The sequence below is a fragment of the Triticum aestivum genome, chromosome 7D (assembly GCF_018294505.1).
Source record: "Triticum aestivum cultivar Chinese Spring chromosome 7D, IWGSC CS RefSeq v2.1, whole genome shotgun sequence".
NCBI lineage: Eukaryota > Viridiplantae > Streptophyta > Magnoliopsida > Poales > Poaceae > Triticum > Triticum aestivum.
Genome location: NC_057814.1, coordinates 269341651 through 269365501, shown reverse-complemented (window position 1 = coordinate 269365501; position 23851 = coordinate 269341651). Strand labels below are relative to the sequence as shown.

Genomic DNA, 23851 nt, shown 5'->3' with positions numbered 1-23851 from the left:
CACGCTTTCAGCACCCCAGGTAGGACCGCGAAGGAGGGACGACAAGAGCTCAGGGTCAAGGCGCCCGGTCAGTGCATCCACCTCCCCAGCAGGCCTCGCGCCATGCGGCAAAGACTGGCAGGAAGCGCTCAGGGTCAGTGGAGGGCCCAGAGCAGGCGAGGGTCACTTCAGGGGAGATTTCACCGCCCTAGCAGAAGGGACCCTAAAGAATTGCGGTCAGGAGGAGATGCAGCACTCAGGAAGTTATGAAGATAAGGTACTCACTCGTCTATGGCAATGTACTTCCTCTGCTTCGATGGCCTGGAGGCGTCATCGCTGCAGCTTGGAGACCCCTTCCTCTTGCGGAGCGCCTCGAAGTTCGGTCGAGCCGGCCGAAGCCCTGGATGAGGCCACCAGTGCCAGGCGCGGCTGGTGTTGCTCCTGAGGAGGCGACCTCAGGAGTGTTGGGCTGCGTCGACTTCCCCGCTCTATGTGAAGGCTCGCCAGGGCCTCGGGGGCTTCAGGCTCAGGAGCATCGAACTACATTAGGCCCCTGGCCGCCTCCTCAGGGCGGCTCTCTAACGCCTCAGGGGTCGTCACTTCAGGAGCCCCGAGCAACACCGGTTCTTCAGCAGCCACGTCGCCAGCGTTCGAAAGCGGTCGCCCCCCTACGCCCACTTCTGGGGTGAGCGCCGCGCTGGCGGCGAGCAAGGGAACCACGAAGACAGGGTTCCTGCGAGGCCCCTCAAGGCCGGCCCGGCGCATCCCCCATTCATCGAAGGGGGCATCTGCCTCGCGAACTCCAGCTTGTTCGAGCAGTAGTACAAGAGGCAGCCCTCCTCCGGAAGATCGGCTGGCGTCAGGTCACCCGTCAGGAACTCAAGCACAGTCCGCTGCGCCTCGGGAGGAAGCTCGGGCGCGTGGAGTCTTATGGGGTCCATGCTGCCAGAGAAGGCCCACATCGATTGAGAGTGGCGCTGGAGCGGAGCGATGCGGTGCCGCATGAACTCCTTTACCACCATGGGCGTTGTCACCCCAAGATCCTTCAGCTTGGTCAGCTAACGCCAGACGTGGGCGAGATGCGAGTCAATGAGCCTCTTGTGCCCCCAGCCGGAGCTGGGAGCAACTGGTGCCATCGGGAGCAAGAGCAGGGGGCTGAGCACGCCGGCGTCCAAGAACACCCACCGCTTTCGAAATTCGCTCACAATAGGCGAAAGCTCGAAGTCAATCCCCGAGCCGGCCGTCGCCGCCACGGCCTGGTAGCTCAAGCATCCTGAGCGCTGTCGGGCATCAGTCAGATGCAGTGAGAAGAAATGGCGAAGTAAGGCCACGGAGCGAGCAATGCCCACCATGTCCTTGCAGACAAAGGCGAAGACGACAAGAAGAATGGTGGATTGGGGATCCAGGTGCAGTGCCTGGACCTGGTAGTGAGAGAGCACAGCGTTGAAGAAGGCGGAGAAAGGGGGAATCAAGCCCACCCAGAGGGCATGAAGATGGATGGGGATCTCACTGGCCATCCTGTCGACCGCAGCGCGAGATGCAGGCCAAGCCACCGTCTTCCCCCACTCATTGGAGACGGCGGCGAGCGCTGGGCGAACCTTGTCCAGCGCTTCCTGGTTGAGCACCACCGACCGCTCGACGGTGGGCTCAAAGGCTGGCGGTGCTTCAGCTGATGCTTGGGGCTTCTTCTTTCCCTTCTTCTTCTGGCTCGGTGCCATGGCGATGAAGGTGAGGCTGTGTAAACCACGGCGGCCGCCTGCCAGGCGCCGTACTTGCCCTTTGGCTTTGCCTCGAAGCCAAGTCCGAGCGCGCCATGGGCCCGGGGGCTACTGTCGGCGTCCTGGGAACGGGGGTACCCAGACTTGCCTGCCTGTGGCCCACGGCGTGGGTCCATCAACGGCCCGGTACGGCCCGGCTACGACAGCAACGACTCAAGACCCTCTCGATGGGCCAAGCCTCGCGAGGCGGGCGACACCAAGACCTCCCTGGGGGCGGCCTCCCCAGGCTGGCACCCGAGGAGCGGAGATATCTATGCAAGGGGCACCTCGCGAGGTTCACGTGACGTGAGCCATGACGACCAAGGCCAGGCGGGCGCCAGCGGGCGCAGTGCGCCAGTTTCCTCTTTGGTGCTAAAGAGGCAGGCGCAGGCGAGTAGTCCCAAGGCATCAGGCAAAGGTTTCCATATCGGTGCAACAAGACCAAGACCACCAGGATGGTAGGACGGAGGCCACCGAGGAGCCCACAGCAGCGTCACCACCAGAGCCTTTGGCAGACGAAGACTACTTTTGTCAGGATAACTTGTACTAGTTGTCTCCCTTCAAAATTGGCCGTTGTGGTATCCCTTCCCGCCTACATTTGGGAAGAGGACCGGCCCCTCTATAAATAGGACTAGCTACCACCACAGGAGGCAACGGATCTTGGACCAGATCCATTCCACCAACACCATCCTCACCAGCTCATCGAGCTCAAGAACACCTCTCCTCCGGAGGCTATTCGTCCATTGTACTAGTTCATCCTTAGCCCATGAGGCAATCCACCACCACCACACTGGAGTAGGGTATTACACCACAACGGTGGCCCGAACCAGTATAAACCCTTCTGTCTCGTGTTCTTCGGGTTCGTCGAGCTAGGCCGCGAGATCGATGAGCGAGCGATCTAGAGAGTGAGAGAGTTCTTTGTGCGCACCCCAGAGTTCGAACCTCACAAGGGTTTGCCGGAACCCAGAATCCGACAGACGCCGAGCTTGCTAGGGAGCAACAGGCTCCGGCAGGGCCTCGTTGAAGGCGTCAATGACATCGTACTCCGACTTGACGGCCCGCCACCTGCCTTCTTCGTCTTCTCTGGCCTTCGAGCACCAGCTGCCGTTAGCGGCAGCCCCGAGAAGTTCAAGGAGCTGGCTTGAGAAGCCACCGCCAAGAACTACCCCCCGGAAAATCGCTCTGTGGGGAGAAGACCAGGTTCAGATGATGGTGCTGCCGGCGTCGCCTGGGGACGGCGCGCCCGACGTCTAGTCGGACCCGTCCCCGTCGTCCTCCCCAACGGTCTCCTCCTCGTCGCTATCGCTCGAGGAGGAGCTCTCGTCGTCGGTCGAGCTCTCCGTGCAGCACCCTAACCGGATTCCCGAGCGCCCAAAGACCTTGATGGAAAGCAGGTCAGCCTCCACTAATTTGAAGCGAAGGATGTGCCCCTTCATCAGGCAGTGGGCGCGTGCGAAGGTTTTCCAACCGTGACGAAGAAGCATAACATGAGGGACGGGGAACTCCACGTTCGCCGACATATCGCCATTGCAACATCCCCTCATGTGAAGCCTCAACCTCGATGGCTGGTCAACCTCCAGCACCCTCGCGAACGGCTCAGGAAGGCGAAGATAGCTATGCGGCGGTTCGCGCAGCTGCAAGATAAACTCCAGCGCGTGTCTCCGACATGGCCGCTTGACGAAGCGGGAGGAGACGGCGGCGCCGCAGGTGCCCCACTTCCACGTCCACTTCTGCCTCGACCACCTCACCGACCACGACCCCGTCCAGCACCTCCGCCTTGGGCGCTTGGCTCTTCCTTAACCGCCATGGCTCTCTGGCGAGAGGAAGATCTAGTCGCCTCCGCAGGGGGGCGGCCGCGACCATGCCCTCTCGGCATGATGGTGGATGGAGAACGGAGAAGAAGAGAAGATGCAAAGGGATGCCCCTCCTTCTCCTCCCGATCCCCCTTTTATAGCCAAGAAGGAAGGGCTGGGGGCTAGCTCTATACCTTCTCTGAAGGGCCCTTTCGAGTCCGGCTCATTAAGGCCATTGGCAACAAGCGAGGTCGTCGACCGCCCTCCCCGCGCCAATCAAAGGCGCATGGGTATCTGCGATGGCACGACTTTTCGTATCCCGTGCGCACGCCACCTACCCTGCGCCATGCATGCGGCGTACGTGGCGGAAAAGGCGGGCGTAGTGGGAAGCGTGAAACGGCGATTATCGTCCCGTGAATAAAGGCTATGCACGGGCCACTGCAAGCACGACAGACGAGAAGATTATAGAAGTTATCCCCTACCACGCGTGCCCACGCACTGTTTAGGCCTGGCCCAACGATGCTTCGCGCTCGTGTGTGGCCCAGGCCCGGGGGCTCCTGTCGGTGTACTAAAGTTTGGGCCCTTTAGCACCCCATACTTGTGCACGGGAAGTCGTAGCCCCACGCGTGGCGAGGCATTAAGAGGGCGATCAAGGATAAAAACGAGATACAAGGCAAAGAAAAGCGGCCAAGCCAGAGACCAGAGAACAAAGGACGAGCTGGACCCCCGGCAAGATCCTTGCCGGGATGACTTGCAAGACCCCGGCAAGATCCTTGCCGGGACGACTTACAGAGCACTAACAAGAGCACCACCCTTGAGGCTGAGAGCTCTGACACCATCGACAACATTAAGGCCCAGACCCAGGGGCGCGCGCGTAGTGGCATGCAGATCTTTGTGAAGGCCAGAAGACAAAGTACCCAGCAAGATCCTTGTCAAGGACGTCTGCGAGGCCCCGGCAAGATCCTTGCCGGGGACATCGGCAAGACCACGACAAGACTCCGCCACCCCGTCACCACTCCAGCACAGTGGCCATCCTACCAGTGGGGCAAGCACTTGCGTGGTGGCATGCAGATCTTCATGAAGATCCTGCCACCTCCCCAGCGCAGCAACTGGCCAGCCAACTTGGCACTGCATGCCTCATCGGCATGGACGCGTGTCGAGACAAGGCGGGGCGGTGACGGACGGGACGGGTTCTATTCCCATCCCCGATAAAGCTGAAGGGCACATAAGCAGCGCATTTATGGCGTTTGTCCTAAGACGCCGATGATAAACATATACACTGTAGCTACTTTACACCTCCTGTATGCCGCTGTGGCAGCCCCTTGGACATATAAAAGGAGGCCCGCGGCGTACTGGAGGAGGATTCGGACTTTTGAACCTCTCGGCCCAGCTCGCATGCACAGTAGCTAGCCGAAGCTCAAGAACACAGAATATACACTCAAGCAGGACTAGGGTTTTACACTTCCGAGCGGCCCGAACCTGGGTAAAAATCCATGGTGCTGATCATTAGATCTGCTCTTTGCTCTACCCCTCTTCCCTGCCAAACCATAGAAGGGACCCACGTGGTCCTGTAGGTGTCGCTCTCCCCGACAGTTGGTATCAGAGCCGACTGCCTGTAGGAAGCCCCTTCTAACTCCATGGCCGAAGTTGAGTCTAGTGTTTGAAAATCTATAATTGTCGAAGAAGAAAGAGGGGATGCCTTCCAGGGCATCCCCAAGCTTAGACGCTGGAGTCTCCTTGAATATTTACTTGGGCTGCCTTGGGCATCCCTAAGCTTGAACTCTTGCCTGTCCTTATTCCTCTCATATCAATACCTACTCGATCTTTGAACACTTCATCCACACAAAACTTAACCAAACTTTTTATTAGAGGGGTTAGTACATATAAGATCAAATCCCATCATGTCCTCCTGTAACATTATTGTATAGTTAGAATCAAACATTACCCATTGTATGCTATCACAATTCTATGGCTCCCAAGTCAATGGACTCAACAAGATTTCAAGCTAGCAAATAAAGAAACTATAAGAACAATCTGTGAAAATAGGACATTTTGTAAAGATGCAAATGGTACATATACTTATGTAACTTGAAAAATTCTGAAACATTAGGACATGGTAAAAAAATCATAGCAGTACTGTGTAAAAATTTCAGATTTTTTGCATGTTCTAGTAAATTATCAAAAATTCAAGAACTACAACAAAAGTTTCTGTTTTTCACAACACACACCAAATAAGCAATTGAGACATCCTAAAGGTAAATCTTGGCACATTATTTTTATAATACAAGGATTTGTACAAGGGGGTAAAAAAAAATTTGAAAATTTTCTGTAATCAAGATTCACAAAGTTTCCATGGGCATGAACAAAGTTCAAGGACGTCCCCCACTTCAACGGTGTCCATCTTTCTCACTTTCACTTTTCTTTTTGAAAAGTTTTAGGTTCCGCTCTATAACGTTTTGTTTTTAAACTTTCTAAAATCACACAACAGAAATAAATGACTCTCTAAAACTTCCGGGTTGTCTCCCAGGCATCAATTTTTTTAAATCCATTAAGCTAGGCATATAGTGTTCAAGTAATTGATCCACCCAGTTCCCAAGGTGTATATGCAAGCCAATTTTAATTAACAATGATTTATAATTTAGTAGTGAGCACAAAGCAACATATATCATGTAACAATGGAGTCTTACTCTCTTTCTATGCATCGGCATGTCATAAAAGAACAATTGATGCACACAAAGTAAAGGACGATACATAGCATAAATAGTCTCCTGCATGTTTATCGTATTGGAAACATAGAGAGGTGGAGATGTAGTTCCTCTCTCATAATAATTGCAAGTAGGAGCAGCAAGCGCATGCATATTATATCCATCAAAATCATCATGTGCAATAGTAAAACACAACCATCAATGTAATCCTTAATAAGTGCAAACTTCTTTGATATAGTGTAGTTGGGAGAACTCAAAAAGATAATAGGACTATCATGTGTGGGTGCAATAACAACAATTTCATTCTTAACGTAAGAATTATAGCAAGTTCATCTCCATAAGCATAATTCAAATTGGCATCTTGGCCACAAGCATAGCAAGCATCAAGTTCATCAAAAGGGGATATTTAAAATGAATCAACGGGACCATAGCAATCATCATAGCATTCATTCTTCGGTAATCACGAAGGGAAATTAAACAATGTATGAGTTGAAGAGTTACTCTCGTTAGAAGGTGGGCACGGGTAGCTAATCCGCTCTTCCTCCTTTTATTCTTCACTCTCCTCATCATCTTTTTCATCTAATGAGCTCACAATTTCATCACTTTCTTCTTCCATAGATTCCTAAAAAATATTAGTCTCTACTTGGGCAGCGGAGACTTTCTCAATAAATTCATCAATACAGGCATTGCGTTTATAATTTTCATAGCAATATTTAATTATAGCAAAAAATTTAGATCTGTAAAGAGCATCATCACAATCTTCATACTCTTCAAACAAAGATTCAGTTTCATAATTAAGCACCCTTAAAAGCAACAAATTCTTCTATTTATTACACATCATAGTAATCATATACACCATTAGCATAAGAAGCCAAGGTTTTATTATCATTAAATTCACATTGAAAGCAAAAGTGTGGAGCCTTCATCTTAGAGCAACAAGTATAATCATATCTCAAGCATACATCCCAACCATACCATTGCAAATAATCAATATGATCCCATAAGTGTTTTCCTTTTTTAGACAAGTGATAATCCCTAAAGTATTCCCGTTGATCCAAAGTATCTCCCATTATCAAGTTGAATGGAGATTTATCAGGATTATCAAAGTAGTGTTTAATGTTTTCCACATAACGAGCATCGAGGGTTTTAGGAGGTTCCCCATCTCCATGAGTGGCAACTACAACTTTCTTTTTGGTATTTCGTGTTCCATATCCATAACTAAAGATAGGGAACAACTTAGAACAGAAAGTGAATACTACTTAGTGATAAAGCAAACAAGCACACACGAGAATTTTCACCCCACGCCATTGCTCCCCAGCAACGGCGCCAGAAAAAGGTATTGATAACCCACAAGTATAGGGGATCAATTGTAGCTTTTTTGACAAATAAGAGTGTCAAACCAAACGAGGAGCTAATGGTAGAATTTATACTCTCTTCAAGTTCTATCGACCACGGATACAACTCTGCGCACACTTAATGTTTGCTTTACCTAGAACAAGTGTGAAACTAGAAGTACTTTGTAGGTGTAATGCTAGAAATAGTTTGCAAGCATAACTCTAGGGTTAATTTGCGAGATAATAAAAGTTTATTTTTTAGTAGAGAGATTTTTGTAAGACAAAGAGAAAGATTTTCCATAGGCAATTGAATATAACATGATAGATACTTATCATATGCAATGAGGGAGAAGCATACGCTAACATACTTTCCGTACTTGGATCATATGCACTTATGATTGGAACTCTAGCAAGCATCCGCAACTACTAAAGATCATTAGTTAAAATCCAACCATAGCATTAAGTAACAAGTCCTCTTTACTCCCATACGCAACAACCCCTTACTCGGGTATAAGCTTTTGTCACTCTCGCTACCCACTATAAGCGAATTACGAACATATTGCAAAACCCTACAATGGTAATCCCACATGCTTTTGCGACATGGAGGGCATCATAGGACAACACCATATCAACATACAACTTATAACAATCACACAACACCACAATTAACCCGTAGGACAAAAGAAATCTACTCAAACATCATTGGATAATAATATGTGGCATAAAGCACCATGCTTAAGTAGAGATTACAGCAAGGAGAGAGAGGTTACACCGCTGCATAGTGGGGGCGAGAGTTGGTATTGACGGCAGCGAAGTTGTTGGTATAGATCGTTGTCATGATGGCTGCCCCGGGGTGTTCCGGCGCCATCGGGAGAGAGGGGGAGAGCCCCCTCCTTCTTCTTCTTCTTCCTTGGCCTCCCCCTAGATGGGAGGAGAGTTTCCCCTCTGGTCCATGGCTGCCATGGCTCCCGGAGGGCAGGAGCCCCTCTGAGATTGGATCTCTCTCTCTCTCTCTCTCTCTATTCTCTTCTGTTTCGCATTCCTGTTTTCTGGACAAAAACTGTTTCTTATACTCCCGGAGATCCCTAACTCCGATTAGGCTGAAATTTTGAGGGGACTTTTATCTGGATATTATCTTTCTTGCGGCAGAAGGAAATCCCCAACCAAGTTACAAGGCAGCCACAAGCCTGCTAGGCGCGCCCAGGGTAGGGGGTGTGTCATCTGAGCTTGTGGGCCCCTTGAGCATCATCTCACGTTGATTCTTTTCCCGAAAATCGCGTATATTCCAAAATAAATCTCCGTAAATTTTATTGCATTTGGACTTCGTTTGATATGCATTTTCTGCGAAACAAAAAACATGCAACAAACAGGAACTGGGCACTGGGCAATGGATCAATATGTTAGTCCAAGAAAATCATACAAATTGTTTCCAAAAGTATGTAAAAGTTGTAAAATAATGGCATGAAAGAATAAAAAAATTATAGATATGACAGAGACGTACCAGTTTTCCCTAGAGGTTTCTCTCACGAAACATAGCATATGGTGGGTAGATAAATTATTGTTGGGTAATTGATAGAAAAGCACATAGTTATGATGATATTCATGGCAATGATCATGTATATAGGCATTACGTCCGTGACAAATAGACCAAAACGATTACGCATCTACTACTATTACTCCACCAATCGACCACTATCTAGCATGCATCTATGGTATTAAGTTCATGACAAACAGAGTAATGCTTTAAGCAAGATGACATAATGTAGACAAAATAAACTCAAGCAACATGATTAAACCCTCATCATTTTACCCTAATGGCAACAATATAATACGTGCCTCTCTACCCCTACTGTCACTGGGTGAGGACACCGCAAGATTGGACCCATCACAAAGCACCCCTCTAGTGAAGATAAATCAATCTAGTTGGACAAACCAAATGGATAGATCAGAGAGAAATACAAAGCAATAACAATCATGCATAATAAAGTTCAGAGAAGACTCGATTTCTTTCAATGAATATTCCAAGCATAAACCCACAATTCATGTGATCCCAACAAACACACCGCAAAACAAGATTACATCGAATCGATCTCCATGAGGATCATGGAGAACTTTGTATTGAAGATCAAAGAGAGAGAAGAAGCCATCTAGATACTATCTATGGACTCGTAGGTCTGTGGTAATCTACTCACACATCATCGGAAGATAGCAAGGTTGATATAGAAGCCCTCCGTGATCGATTCTCCCTTCGGGAGAGTATAGGAAAAGGCCTCCAGATGGGATCACGGAAGAATAGAAGCTTGCGGTGGCAGAAAAATTGTTTCAGGTGGCTGTTTGTTGGTTTCAGGATTTATGGGAATTTATGGAGATGGAATTGGGTCAAACGAAGCTACGTGGGTCCCACAAGCTCAGGGGCGCCGCCCCGGGGGCACGCCGTATGAGCTTGTGGCGTTCTCGTATCTCTTCTCGCCTCCTCCCGAAGCTCCTAGGGTCCCTTCTGGTGCAGAAAAATCATTGTAAAGTTTTGTCGTGTTTGGACTTTGTTTGGTATTTATTTTCTGAAAAACAAAAAACATGCAGAAAACAACAACTCGCACTAGGCACAGAGTTAATAGGTTAGTTCCCAAAAATGATATAAAATTGCATGTAAAGCATCTAAGATTGATAATATAATAGCATAAAAGAATAAAAAATTGTAGATACATTGGAGACGTATCAGGTATACAAAAGATAGGACTATGGGTAGTGTGTTTGGGAGGTAGAGAGACATAGCGAGAGATAAAATGTGTGTGTGAGGTATAGGGTGTACGTGACAGATAGGCACATCCTACATAGGGGTTTTATGAAAAGATTGCGTGTGCACGCGAGAGAGTGATGTAGGGGCCTTGGAGCGGGGAGGGGCCGGATGAGGGTGTGAAATTGTGTGCCTTAATGCACGTGTTACATGCAAGTGTGCAAGGGAGGGACGAATCGAGAGAGATGGTTGTTGTGTTATAGATGCTTCTCTCTCTCTCACACACACACACACAACCACAAGACTGTTCTCTCATGCATACACAATGTCTCGGTATCTCTCTATCTCTCATGGATACACGATTATTTGCACACTTACACTCTCTATCACACGCACACCGTCTCCACATTTCCCTTCCGCCACGACACACACACGTTCTCTCTCTGACACACACACATAATCTCTCCCAAAATATATTGCTAGGGTGCACTTAAAACCTCCAAATCTAACTAAGCACGAACTAAAGGTAAATTCAAATATATGGAAATATTGTAGCTTGAAAAAATTTTCTAGCCAAAAATTTAGCGTTAATATTCCGGCATTGTTTTCACACACAAAAAAGGTTCGGTGGATGTCCTTCGAGCGCGATACCGTGACGCACCGTTCGATCGATCACGCGGCCACGGTGCACACGCTTGTAGAGGACTCCTATTGATGCTTTGCTAATGTTTATGTGTACATAGTATGGAGTTTTTTTTAAGTTTGACCACTATATAAAACTAAGCTGAGCTCCCACGCACGCGCTCAACAATATGCCATCGCTGCCGTTGCGCATGCCGGCGCCTGCGTGCTCCAGCCAACCATTTCTCGGCCATCACAACCGCGTCCCCGCCCTCCCCGTGCCATGAAGTCGCAGGCCTTGCCCGCTCATGTCGTCTGCAGTCCCTTCGACTGATGCCGCCGTGCTACCAAGCACGCAAACAGCTGGAGCCGCGTCTATGCCCGTAGCGTACGAAGAGGAGGAGGACGAGTGCATGCTCCAGCACAACGGCGAGGAGTAGGAGGAGCTAGCGGGTCATTGCGGTGTTCGTCGTGTTCTTTATTTTCTTGCAAACCTATCCCATCACTTCTTGCAAAGTAGTTTCATTTCTTGTTCTAGGTAAAACAAGAGTTAGCGTACTTAGAGTTGTATCGGCGGTCGGTAGAACTTGAGACAATACTAATTCGACTTTAGCTTCTTATTGGGTTTGACACTCTTATTTATTGAAAGGGATACAATTGATCCCCTATACATGTGGGTTACTAGGCACCTCATCCACTTCCATCCCCACCAGTCCACATGTAGCAATCATGACACGAGGTTGGCTCGTCGCGCTGCCTGGCCAACTTCACGTTGGGTCCTGGGTGCCCCGGAGGAGGCAAGCACATGAATGCGACCGACTATACATCCATGTGCACTGGGCGCTCTACATCAGGAGCACCGCATGTGTGTGCCATGGACGGACGTCAACCTCCCACATGGCTGGCATCTCAATAGTGACAGGCTTCTAGTGCCAACGGTGTCATAGTTCGACCGCACCCGTGCGGTCGAGATCCACAACCACTGTTCTACCCTCCTTCCCGAGCTCCGCCATGGCTCGGATAACACGTTGGACTCGCCGATGTAGGATGTTTGGTTCACCCCGGAGCATGATGTGCGCCTCGTGGGAGCTTCACGATGGATTATCACGCTCCACCACCACCGGTGGTGGTTAAGGAGGAGTAGGATGAGGAGGAGGAGGCCACAAACCTCGTGGCCCTAGAGGAGGCGACAAGGCGGGCGCTCGAGGAATTCAAGTGCGAGGAGATGGCGCGTTGGCCTGGCTCTTCTTTCGCTCTGGTTGAATCTGCGGTTGGGGTGGAGGCTAACGCTCCACCACCACTAGCGCCGCCCAGGCCCGAGCCACACCAAATGTGGTCGTGGACGAGCACCTTGCCGGTCCACAACTCGTGCACGTCCATGTGGGTGGGCGCGACCAAGGAGGAGGTGCGGCAACACCTGTACGACACTGATACGCGGGCGTTCGCGACCGAGCGGGAAGCGACGGAGCGCCAGATGGAGTGTCACATCCCAAAAGTTTCCTAAATTTAGGATGTGCATTTAGGAGCATTGCATCCATGTTTTCATTGCATATTTGGAGTTTGAAAATCAAATTTGACCAATCCTTAAACCCCAAGTCAAATTGGAGTTTAATTAGTGGCCGCGGTGATTTCTTTACATAGAGGTTTTTCCAAAATTACATTAAGGACGGGAAAGTAGTTTTCTAAGATTCACATTTGGCCTATTTTATTGTGTGTCCCAAGGTTTGAAAATAGTTTGAATTTGGGCAATTCAAATTTTAAATAAATCCATATTTAAAAAGAAATCAGAAAAGAAAAGGGGAAACTGAAACTGAAAGGAAAAAGAAAAAATGGGGCCCCACCCGCGCGTGCCTGAGAGAGAAAAAGAAAAATGAAACAATACACAGAATCTAATCCTGTCCGATCGCGTGAGATCGGATGGCCGTCGCTCCACCGCATGCGCTCTCTCCCTCTCTCTATCTCTATTTCTCTCACTGACACCGGGTCCCACCCGTCAGGCCACATCATCGCCTTCAAATGTAACGGTCGCGCCCACGTCCCGAGCGTCCCACTCGTCACGACCACATGTTCGTGTTCTTTATGGATGCGCATGACCATGTGGCCCCGTCCTATAAATACCCAGCGCTCTCTCTTTCAAACCCCTCGCTCAATTCTGCTCGAGTGCCACCAGGCTGCTCGCCACACCACCTCCATCTCCTCCACTGTCGACAGATCCTCTGGAAGACTCCGGTGAGCTCAGGTTACCGTCCAACCAACCACCGATACTACCACACCCCGCGGCCCTTTGCGAACCTCCTGGACATCAACCGCACGCCCAACGATCACTAGAGCATCGACTTCATCGACACATAAGCCTCGCTGCTGCCGACGTGTCTTCGGTGAGATCCATGACCGTTTTGCACGCGCACCTTGTCCATTCGCTATCCCGTGCTCGCGCTCATCACCCTGACCATTTTGTTCATCCAAAACCACCCAAAAAATGAGCACAACGTCATCAGCCCAAGCCAACCGCCGGTAAGATCAACTCCGGCGAGCCAGCACCATCGACTTCGTCCACCCCAAGGCTAGCTGTCACCAGCAGGAGCCTTAACATCACCGTCCGCATCTCGTCGACCACCTCGCCATTGCCAAAGACCACCAGAGCATCGAGTTCGTCCGCATCTGAAGCCACACCGTTGCCCCCCTACAATTCTGGCGAGAACTCGACGGCCTCGCCACCTAGTGAGCCCCCGATCTGTACTCAGTCGTTAGATCTCAATACTTTGGATTAGATGATTTAAGGGAACAAGTACGTTTTAATGTGAGCCATCCATATCACTTAAAATCTAACGGTTGTGTTTTAATTCAATACCGAAACGGTAACAGCCAATCAGAGACCACCACATGTCCCGTAATTCGAATTATTTTTTTAGTAAAATCAGTAAACGACAAAATTGCAGAGAAGTCCCTAAAACTTCAAAACATCATAACCTTTTACCCAGAAGTCCGAATTGAGTAACTATTTTTGCAAAATGATCCTTACAGGACAACCCTTTATAGAAATTATAAAAAAATATATTTGAATATTTTAAATTTTAAATTCAAACATAATAGATTTAAGCTTAAATAGGCTCTAAATTGAAATTATAAATCCAAATTAAATGAATCTTTCTGTAGAATAAAACCAGTGAAACATAGTTTCAACTTAGCTTACTGAAATTCAAATTTGAAATAATTAAAAAATTGAATTTAAATAAAGTTCAATAGAAGCTTTAATTCAAATTAAATTCAAACCTAAATAGGTTTTAAATTTTAAATGAAGATTTAATTGGAATAATTTCTTTTGCAACCTAGTTCCAAAACTTAAATTGAACTTTAGTAAATATTGGGAGTTACATTTGACTTTAGGAAAAATCAAACTTAATTGGAATTCAGTTCAAACTTACGTTGGCAATAACTTCAAAACCATAGGCTCAATTTGAATAAATCTTTTTTGCATTACATGTGAGGAACCTGAGTTAAACCTTTTTGAATAATTCTGGAGTTGTACTTGGCTTGAGGAATTCAAACATAATTGAGTTTAGTTTAAACTCAAATGGAACTTAAGGTCATTTATTAATCCAAATCAAATGAAAACTTTTACAAATGAAATCGTGAACCAACTTTAGTCAATTATGAAATACTTGAACTTGAAACTAGCTTTACAAAATTCAAACTTAGTTGAATTCAAATTCAAACCTTAACTTAAACTTACTTCAATTTGAATTTAAACAAGAAGAACCCTAGTTCAAATTCAAATTGAATTGTGTCTCAAACTATAACTCCTCGGGTACCTCAAACCTTAATGAATTTATTCACTAAAATCGACTATGAACTTTTTTTTGGAACTTTTGAAATGTTATGTGGAGCTTCGATCACAGCTCAGGCTTCGATAGTCTGATCATCTCGACGTGTTCGGTGGTTGTCGGCAGAAGTCTTGCATATTTCCCTTGTGAAGCTCGTCGTCAAAGTCGGAGCTCTCGGTTATTCGCGCGTGTGGCCTTCTGTTGGCATGTGCCATCATGGCTTCTGTGCGGGTTGGCTTCTATGATGAAGCTCTTTGGTTAAGCCGGAGTCGCCCAATCGGAGGTAACCGATGATAACGATAATGCTTGCAACTCATCGACGGATGTCTTTTCTTCTTTGCAGCTCATGTTCCATGTTGGTGGTCAGGTTGGCCGGTAGTGCCCATATTATGTGGGTCTGGTTGTATCGTTTTTTGCCCGATTTTCGACAATTAACTGGACAATTCTCACTCTTTTCTTAATCAATGAAAATGGTGCCTTGTTTTAAGAAAAGAAATGTTCTGAGGGTTGGACCTTTTACATCAGACGTTCTTTTCACGAAAATCCTTAAGACTCATCGTACGCGAGCTGTCACGACGCTGAAATTTGTACGTTAGTAGGCCCAACAGCTCTTCTGATTTGCCTTTTACTGTAAACCGTGTGTGAAGCCTACTTTGTTTACTCCACGAGCATATTGGAGGCGGAAACTTAAATGAAATATCGATGAGCCACCTACTATATCCTATTGGCAGCCGGCATACGGTTGGCTAGTAGCTCTCAAAATTTAACCGGCGATATGAATATGATTCCTTGGACAAGATGGCACCACGTGTGGAGCGGACCACCGTCCACTTGCTTGTGCCACGTGATGATATCATCCATCTCCTCGCACCGCGCAGTCCGGTGCTCCGGAGAAGAGAAGTCGCGAGGTTCGCCGGAGAGGAGAGGACGAACTGCTGCCGGCGGCAACCGCCACGTCGGTAAACTGCTTATACCCAATGTGTTAACTTTACTTGAAACAAAAGCAGTTTGCACCTAATTAAGATATCGTCTTCGTGTCCCTTTCGCCGCTGGGCAGCAATTGATTGATTGATTCCGGCGTGTTCGACGGCGCCGGCCAGCCGCATCCATGCTAGCTCACCCGGGCGGGGTCGGGGTGGTCCGGGCTTCGGTGGCCAGGGAGCCCCTCTTCACCTTCGGCGTCATCGCCGACGTCCAGTACGCCGACATACCGGACGGCCGCTCCTTCCTCGGCGTGCCTCGGTACTATCGCCACAGCATCACCGTGCTCCAGAGGGCGGTCCGCAGCTGGAACAGCCACAAGGCCGGCGTCAAGTTCTGCGTCAACTTTGGCGACATCGTCGACGGGTTCTGCCCCAAGGACCGGTCGCTCTCCGCCGTGCAGGCCGTGGTGGCAGAGTTCGACCGGTTCCACGGCGGCCCGGCGTACCACATGCTCGGCAACCACTGCCTGTACAACCTCCCAAGGAGCGAGCTGGTGTCCGTGCTGCGGATGCCTGGGCGCGCCTACTACGACTTCTCGCCGTGGCCGGGGTACAGGTTCGTGGTCCTGGACGCGTACGACTTCAGTGCCGTCGGCTGGCCGCGCGACCACCCTGTGGCGGCGGCGGCCAGGAGGTTCCTGGAGGAGAGGAACCCGAACTCGGATAAAAACAGCCCGACCGGGCTGGCAGGGGAGGACCGGCGGTTCGTGATGTTCAACGGCGGCGTGGGCGAGGAGCAGCTGCGGTGGCTGGACGGCGTCCTGCAGGACGCGTCGCGGCGCGGGGAGACCGTGGTGGTGTGCAGCCACCTGCCGCTCCACCCCGGCGCGGCGTCCCCTGCGGGGCTTATGTGGAACTACGAGGAGGCGCTGGCAGTGGTGCACCGGCACGGATGCGTCGCGGCGTGCCTCGCGGGGCACGACCACAAGGGCGGGTACGCCGTCGACGCGTGCGGCGTGCACCACCGCACCCTGGAGGCCGCGCTCGAGTGCCCGCCAGGCACCGACGCGTTTGGCCACGTCGATGTGTTCCCCGGCAGGCTGTCGCTCGCCGGATCTGGCAGGATGGCGAGCACCGACATGCCGCTCGCCCTCCCTCGGCTGAGCTAGCTAGCTGCTGCTGCTTCAGTACCATGCGAGCAGCTGATGCTTGCTCCACTCGATCCACGGGTTCCCCGAGTGTACTGTGTAATAGCCATTAGCTCGCAACAGTTACTTAGCTGTCTGTGTAACGATTCACCATCTCGAACTGATCCGACTCAATTTGGAAATGTTGCGTAGAATTTGCAAATGTCATGTGGAAATGTGTCCTAACTTGTAAATTGCCGCTCTCTCTCACTGGAGCAGCGGACAATGCTACACGTACAAAAATTAACGCGAGAGTTCTAGGAGTAGATAAAAGCTGATGTGAAGAAGATTAATTGGACCAGGATTAAAAGCTGGGGCTCACCTCCGTTGAAATTCATGGGGCCAAGAGGATTTGTTTAGAAGGTCATGTAGGTCTTCGTGGTCTATTCGTAGATGTAGCATTATTCATGGAGCACCAGTGTTTCTCTTTTTGCTTCTGCTTTGATACATCCTCTATAAACATATCAAAACATATCAATGGTGGAGGTCCATCCATTATTGATTAGCATTATGACACCATTAATCCCCTTCCCTTGTCACATCTCGACCTCGGGGCAATGCTCGGTGTGTCAGACCCATGCGGAGGATGTGGTTTAGGCTCTATTTAAATGTGCCCGAGCAAAAGAAGTATGACGAGTCCTTGGGCTGCATGAAATCATAACACTTCCATGCACGCCGCAGCAATTCAGAGCTAAGATTTTGGAGGTTCTTCTATGCCATTTGGCCAACTAAAATAGTACATGGACGTGGTTCAAATTTCGGAGATGATCATGGCCACTAGCTGGTGCCTTTGGTGGTAGAGAAGGCAGATTGCTAAGAATGAGGAGGTGCAACAACAAGTACGAACAAGACCGACAATTCGAGCACTAGCATAAAATTATGTGCAATCAGTTGGCAAACCTTCAGTGCTCCCATGGAGTAACCAATGGAGGAGGCCATTGAATGGTCAGCTGGTTCTGAATGCGGATGCATCTTTTTCTGAGCAGGAATATTCAGGATCATGCGGCGATGTCGTCCGAGATCACTTAGGTGCTTTCGTCAGAGCCTCTAATGCGCGCAGTATTTTGTTTCGATGACTAATAGATTTTTGCAATAAGTATGTGAGTTCTTTATGACTAATGTTGAGTCCATGGATTATACGCACTCTCACCTTTCCGCCATTGCTAGCCTCTCTAGTACCATGCAACTTTTGCCGGTACCATAAACCCACCACATATCCTTCCTCAAAAAAGTCACCATACCTACCTATTATGGCATTTCCATAGCCATTCCGAGATATATTGCCATGCAACTTTTCACCGTTCCGTTTATTATGACACGCATCATTATTTTCATATTGCTTTGCATGATCATGTAGTTGACATCGTATTTGTGGTAAAGCCACCGTTCATCATTTTTTATACATGTCGCTCTTGATTCATTGCACATCCCGATACAGCGCCGGAGGCATTCACATAGAGTCATATTTTTGTTCTAGTATCGAGTTGTAATTTTTGAGATGTAAGTAAATAGAAGTGTGATGATCTTCATTATTAGAGCATTGTCCCATGTGAGGAAATGAAAAAAGAAAGGCCAAATAAAAAATAGAAGGCCAAAAAAAAGAAATAGAGAAAAAAATGAGAGAAAAAGAGAGAAGGGACAATGTTACTATCTTTTTTGCCACATTTTTGCTTCAAAGTAGCACCATGATCTTCATGATAGAGAGTCTCCTATGATACCACTTTCATATGTTAGTGGGAATTTTTCATTATAGAACTTGGCTTGTATATTCCAACGATGGGCTTCCTCAAAACGCCCTAGGTCTTCATGAGCAAGCAAGTTGGATGCACACCCACTTAGTTTTCTTTTTGAGATTTCATAAACTTATAGCTCTAGTGCATCCGTTGCATGGCAATTCCTACTCACTCACACTGATATCTATTAATGGGCATCTCCATAGCCTGTTGATACACCTAGTTGATGTGAGACTCTCTCCTTCTTTTTTGTCTTCTCCACAACCACCGTCTATTCCACATATAGTGCTATGTCCATGACTCACGCTCATGTATTGTGTGAAAGTTGAAAAGGTTTGAGAACATCAAAAGTATGAAACAATTGCTTGGCTTGTCATCGGGGTTGTGCATGATTTAAATATTTTGCGTGATGAAGATGGAGCATAGCTAGACTATATGATTTTTAGGGATAAGCTTTATTTGGCCATGTTATTTTGAGAAGACATAATTATTTTGTTAGTATGCTTGAAGTATTATTGTTTTTATGTCAATATTAACTTTTGTTTTGAAACTTACGGATCTGGACATTGATGCCACAATAAAGAGAATTACATGGATAAATATGTTAGGTAGCATTCCTCATCAAAAATTCTGTTTTTAGCATTTACCTACTCGAGGACGAGCAAGAATTAAGCTTGGGGATGCTTGATACGTCTCCAACGTATCTATAATTTTTGATTGTTTCATGCTATTATATTATCTGTTTTGGATGTTTTATATGCATTAATATGCTATTTTATATGATTTTTGGGACTAACCTATTAACCTAGAGCCCAGTGCCACTTTTTTTCATTGTTTTTGAGTTTCGCAGAAAAGGAATACCAAATGGAGTCCAAATGGAATAAAACTTTCGCGATGATTTTTCGTGGACCAGAAGACACCCAGGAGAATTGGAGTGCAAGTCGGAAGAGCCACGAGGCGGCCACAAGGGTGGAGGGTGCGCCCCCAACCTTGTGGACCCCTCGGTGACCCCCTGACCTAGATCTTCCTCCTATGTATTCTCATATACCGCAAAAACTTCCAAGGGAGACATGAAACCACTTTTCCACCGCCGCAACTATCGGTGTCAAAACTGGCAGATCTTGAGTAGGGGGTCCCGAACTGTGCGTCTAAGGATCGAAGGTAACAGGAGACAGGGACACGATGTTTACCTAGGTTCGGGCCCTCTTAACGGAGGTAATACCCTAATTCCTGCTTGATTGACTTTGATGAGTATGGGGGTTACAAGAGTTGATCTACCTCGAGATCGTAATGGCTAAACCCTAGATGTCTAGCCTGTATGATTATGATCGCCTCTACGGACTAACCCCTGCGGTTTATATAGACACTGGAGGGGCCTAGGGTTGTACAGAGTCGGTTTACAGAGAAAGGAATCTTCATATCCGAACGCTAAGTTTGCCATCCACGCAAAGGTGAGTCCCATCCGGACACGGGGGAGAGCCTTCACTACAAAAAAAATACACTTCCGTGATGATACGTGTTTGTCACAGTAGGTCGCGTTTTTTTTTCATGCATGTACATCCATGACAAATTTATGACAGAATCAAGATAGTCATACCTGTGCTGTCGTAGAAGTGTTCCATGACATTACCAAAATTATCATCACGGAAGTGTCCACTTCCATGACGATAAATCGCGCGTCACAGAAGTGCTTTCGTCAAGGGTGACCGACACGTGGCATCCACCGTAACGGAACGCCGTTAAGCTATCGGGTCGGGTTTTGGATCCGATAACCCATTAACAGCCCCGACCAATGGGGATTTTCCACGTGTAAAATCATCATTGGCTAGAGGAAACACGTGTCGGCTCATCGTTGGGACAGATGTCATCCACTCACTGGACAGAAGGCGCCTATGATACGTCGACACATGACACGGCCCAACAGTGGCCCATTCCTGTGAAAAGGCCGGCCCGTTTGACTTGCTCAAAAGCTGGCGGGCCGGCCCATGGAAAGCCTGTTAACGGCATGTTCGCATATAGCCCATTTACAGCCGCTAACCCAAGGCCCGTTACGCCCTATCCGAATTAGGCCCAGTAGTGTCATCTGGGTCATCCAATATGATTCCAGCCCGTTTTCACTTCTGGCCCATGTATAGTCCAAGTTAACTTTCGGCCTTCTGAGGGCCCATTTATTCTTGGGCTCATTTGCAGCATTCGGTTACTTACGACCCGTTACTATCATTTTCTGCTTGTGGGCCAAATTTAGCCCGTCGTTACAGTCGGCCCGTTTGTGGACCGTTAGTCTGTTGGGCCATTTTCATAGCATCACCAAATACGGCCTATTAACGATGGCCCGTTAGGGTCGGCCCATGAATGGACGATTCCAACTCTAGCCCGTTTACGGCCATAATGCAGTCTGTTTGGCCCATGTTTGGCCAATCGATCATACGGCTCGTATAAGGCCCATTGATGATATGGCCCGCAGAAGGCCCATTGTTTCTACGGCCCGTAGAAGGCACATTGTTTCTACGGCCCGTAGAAGGCCCGCTGTTTCTACGGCCAGTAGGAGGCCCAGTGTCACTACGGTAAATATTAGCCCATGGTTATTGTGGCCTAGTTTTAAAAAATAGGTTATTGTAGCCACTAGCTAACCGCGGAAAAAGAACTGCAATGACTACAAGCAAACAAATAAACAAGACAACAAACAAATAAATAAGCAAGCAACTAATGCTAGGCTATCACGGCTATTACACATATTACATCCACTGGGCATCAAAGTTCGCCACCAGTGCAAATATAGGGAACAAAGCAGCATATCATATACACTGGTTGTCAAAGTTGGCGACCAGCGCAAATAAACGCCGCAGCAAAACAAATCCAGAACTGAAACCACTTCAGAAGATCTCAAGAAACAATATCCTGGGTACCCATAATGCTGGCAAGATGCTTAGCAAGCTTATTAACTTTCTCTTGTTTGGCGCTTAAATCCTCCAGCGCTTGCTGTTGCACCAGAAAATATGCATCTGAATTCTGCAGGGACTTCCTCAGTCCTTCAGCTTCCTGTCGCAGCACATCTGATCGATGTCTTTCAACTTGAAGTTGAGACTCAAGAAGACGAACTAATTCAGGCAGCGAGTTCGAAGAGCTTGTGCCAGCAGTAGTGGCCAGTAACTCGAACACGACATCAAGACAGGACTTTTGGGTTCCCTCACTGTCGTCAAGATAGTTTTTATCAGCTTTCTTGGAGACCAACAGGGATGTCTCACTATCTTGAACCTTATCTGCATTACTTCCTTTACCATTGGATAACGCGGTACTGTTCTCCAATATTTTGTCCGCATTCTAAAAGAGAAACAAGCAGACACATCACATGTTTACCATGTTGTATATGAAACTCATTTTGGTAAATGAGTTCAGTAGTAAAGTGGACAGGATAACAGCATGAAACAAACATATATCTATGTACCATGGTCACTTTATGGTCTATATCATTCTAGTTTTTGTTGCCAAATCAAGATAGAGACACAGTTCAAATAATATTTGTTCAAGACAAAGCAGAATAGACAGAATATAAGTGTGGGCAACTATAGAGCAATAACAACACTTGTAATGTGCATGACATGAGAACATAACTGTTTATTCAATTGAAACTGAAATCAACATAGAGCAGGTTACAACAGCAAACCAGTTAAAGAAACAGGTTTAAAACATACCTGTTGCGCCATTGGAGTTTCAATTCCATCCTTCAAATTTGAAAATAGTTGGTATGAGTAAATACAGTAATGCAAGAGCAAAGGATTATGAACCATAGCTACAGAACCTGACCTGAGAACAAATCTTCTTCTCCTGTAAGCGTTGAGTTGGGATTCGGAGTGGTGGTCCTCGTGCTTTGGGCACTGCAGTTCCCTTACTAACTGCTCGTGTTTGGGTGCTCTGTGGTGGAGACGGTGCTGTGTCAACTGGAACTGGGTTACTATCTACCGGGGTTGGGGTTAGAAGGGGTGTAGCTGGTTCTCTGTCCAACTGGGTAGGGGTACAATCTGCGAGAGTCTGGGTTATGTGTGGTGGATCTGATCCTTGGGCAAGTACAACCATGGTTCTATCTGCATCAACTGGTAGCACTATCTTTTCTGAAGACCGTGTTGTTACTCCCTTAAATACTGCCATCACGCTCTCCAATTCAAATGGCTGATAAACAAGAAAAGTAATTGAAAGTATAGGCATTGTATGATAGACAGGTGCAATGGATAGTGGGGAATAAAAGAGGGCATGAAATAATTCATATTTATGTTGTCTAACCAAACAGGATAGCATGACACAATTTCACATATATGATGGCTAACTAAACAGGATAGCATGACACAATTTCACATTATGATGGCTAACTAAAAAAGATGGAAAGACATAGTTCAAAATATGAGACTATGTAAACAGGATGACATGACATAACTATATAATGTGTTTATTAAATAGGTTGGCATGCCATAATTCACATACATTCACGGATAGAATGCCATAATTCAAAATATGATGACCGTAAACACTAAACAGGATGAGATGATATAACTATATGATGTCTTTATTAAATGGGTTGCCATGCCATAATTCAGATAGATGATGTGTATGTACTATGTAAACATGATGGCATGATATAATTCAAATATATGATTTATATAGTAAGCAAGTAAGCAGATGGCAATCCATATATGATGTAAAAACTAAGCAATGCAAGACAACATGCATGACATGGGTAATATAACCCTGCCAAGTTTGAGCATAGACCTCAGGGGGGAAATAGGAGTGGTCATCAGTCTCTGAATCTTCCTCTGAGGAGCTCTCTGTAACCAGCAAGATGTCTGCTTCAGCAGGTAGCATTGTCTGCAATGAATACCTTGTTTTCACTCCAGATACTTCCATCACCGCTTCAAATGGCTGATGCATAGGAAGAGTAGTTGAATATACAAACGTTGTCGACAAATGGAACACGTAATACAAAAAAATGATAGCATGATATAATTCACATACATGATGATTGGCTAAACAGCATGGCATTGCATAATTCACATATATAATTCCTTTGCAATAAGATAGCATTGTATAATTCACATATATAATGTCTTGCAACAAGATGGCAATGCATAATTCACATATATGGTAATTAGACACTGAACAGGTGGCATTCACACAAAGCATGTCTAAACTAATCAAATGACATAGCAATGCGAGACACCATACGCACGATATGAGCAACATAACCCTGCCAAGTTAGAGCATACACCTCG

At 47.3% G+C, this 23851-nt stretch overlaps 1 protein-coding gene across 1 annotated transcript; it reads left to right on the top strand.

The window, feature by feature from the left end:
* Positions 1-15548: 15548 nt before the first annotated feature.
* Positions 15549-17025, top strand: LOC123169332 (manganese-dependent ADP-ribose/CDP-alcohol diphosphatase). Its single transcript, XM_044587174.1, has 2 exons — positions 15549-15706; positions 15805-17025. The coding sequence occupies exon 2, from the start codon at positions 15856-15858 to the stop codon at positions 16837-16839; it is 984 nt and encodes a 327-aa protein (XP_044443109.1). The 5' UTR covers positions 15549-15706; positions 15805-15855; the 3' UTR covers positions 16840-17025.
* The last annotated feature ends 6826 nt before the right edge of the window (positions 17026-23851 follow it).

Bases quoted from the DNA above. Each gene is read 5' to 3' on its own strand.
- LOC123169332 (XM_044587174.1), top strand. From the start codon at position 15,856: ATGCTAGCTCACCCGGGCGGGGTCGGGGTGGTCCGGGCTTCGGTGGCC.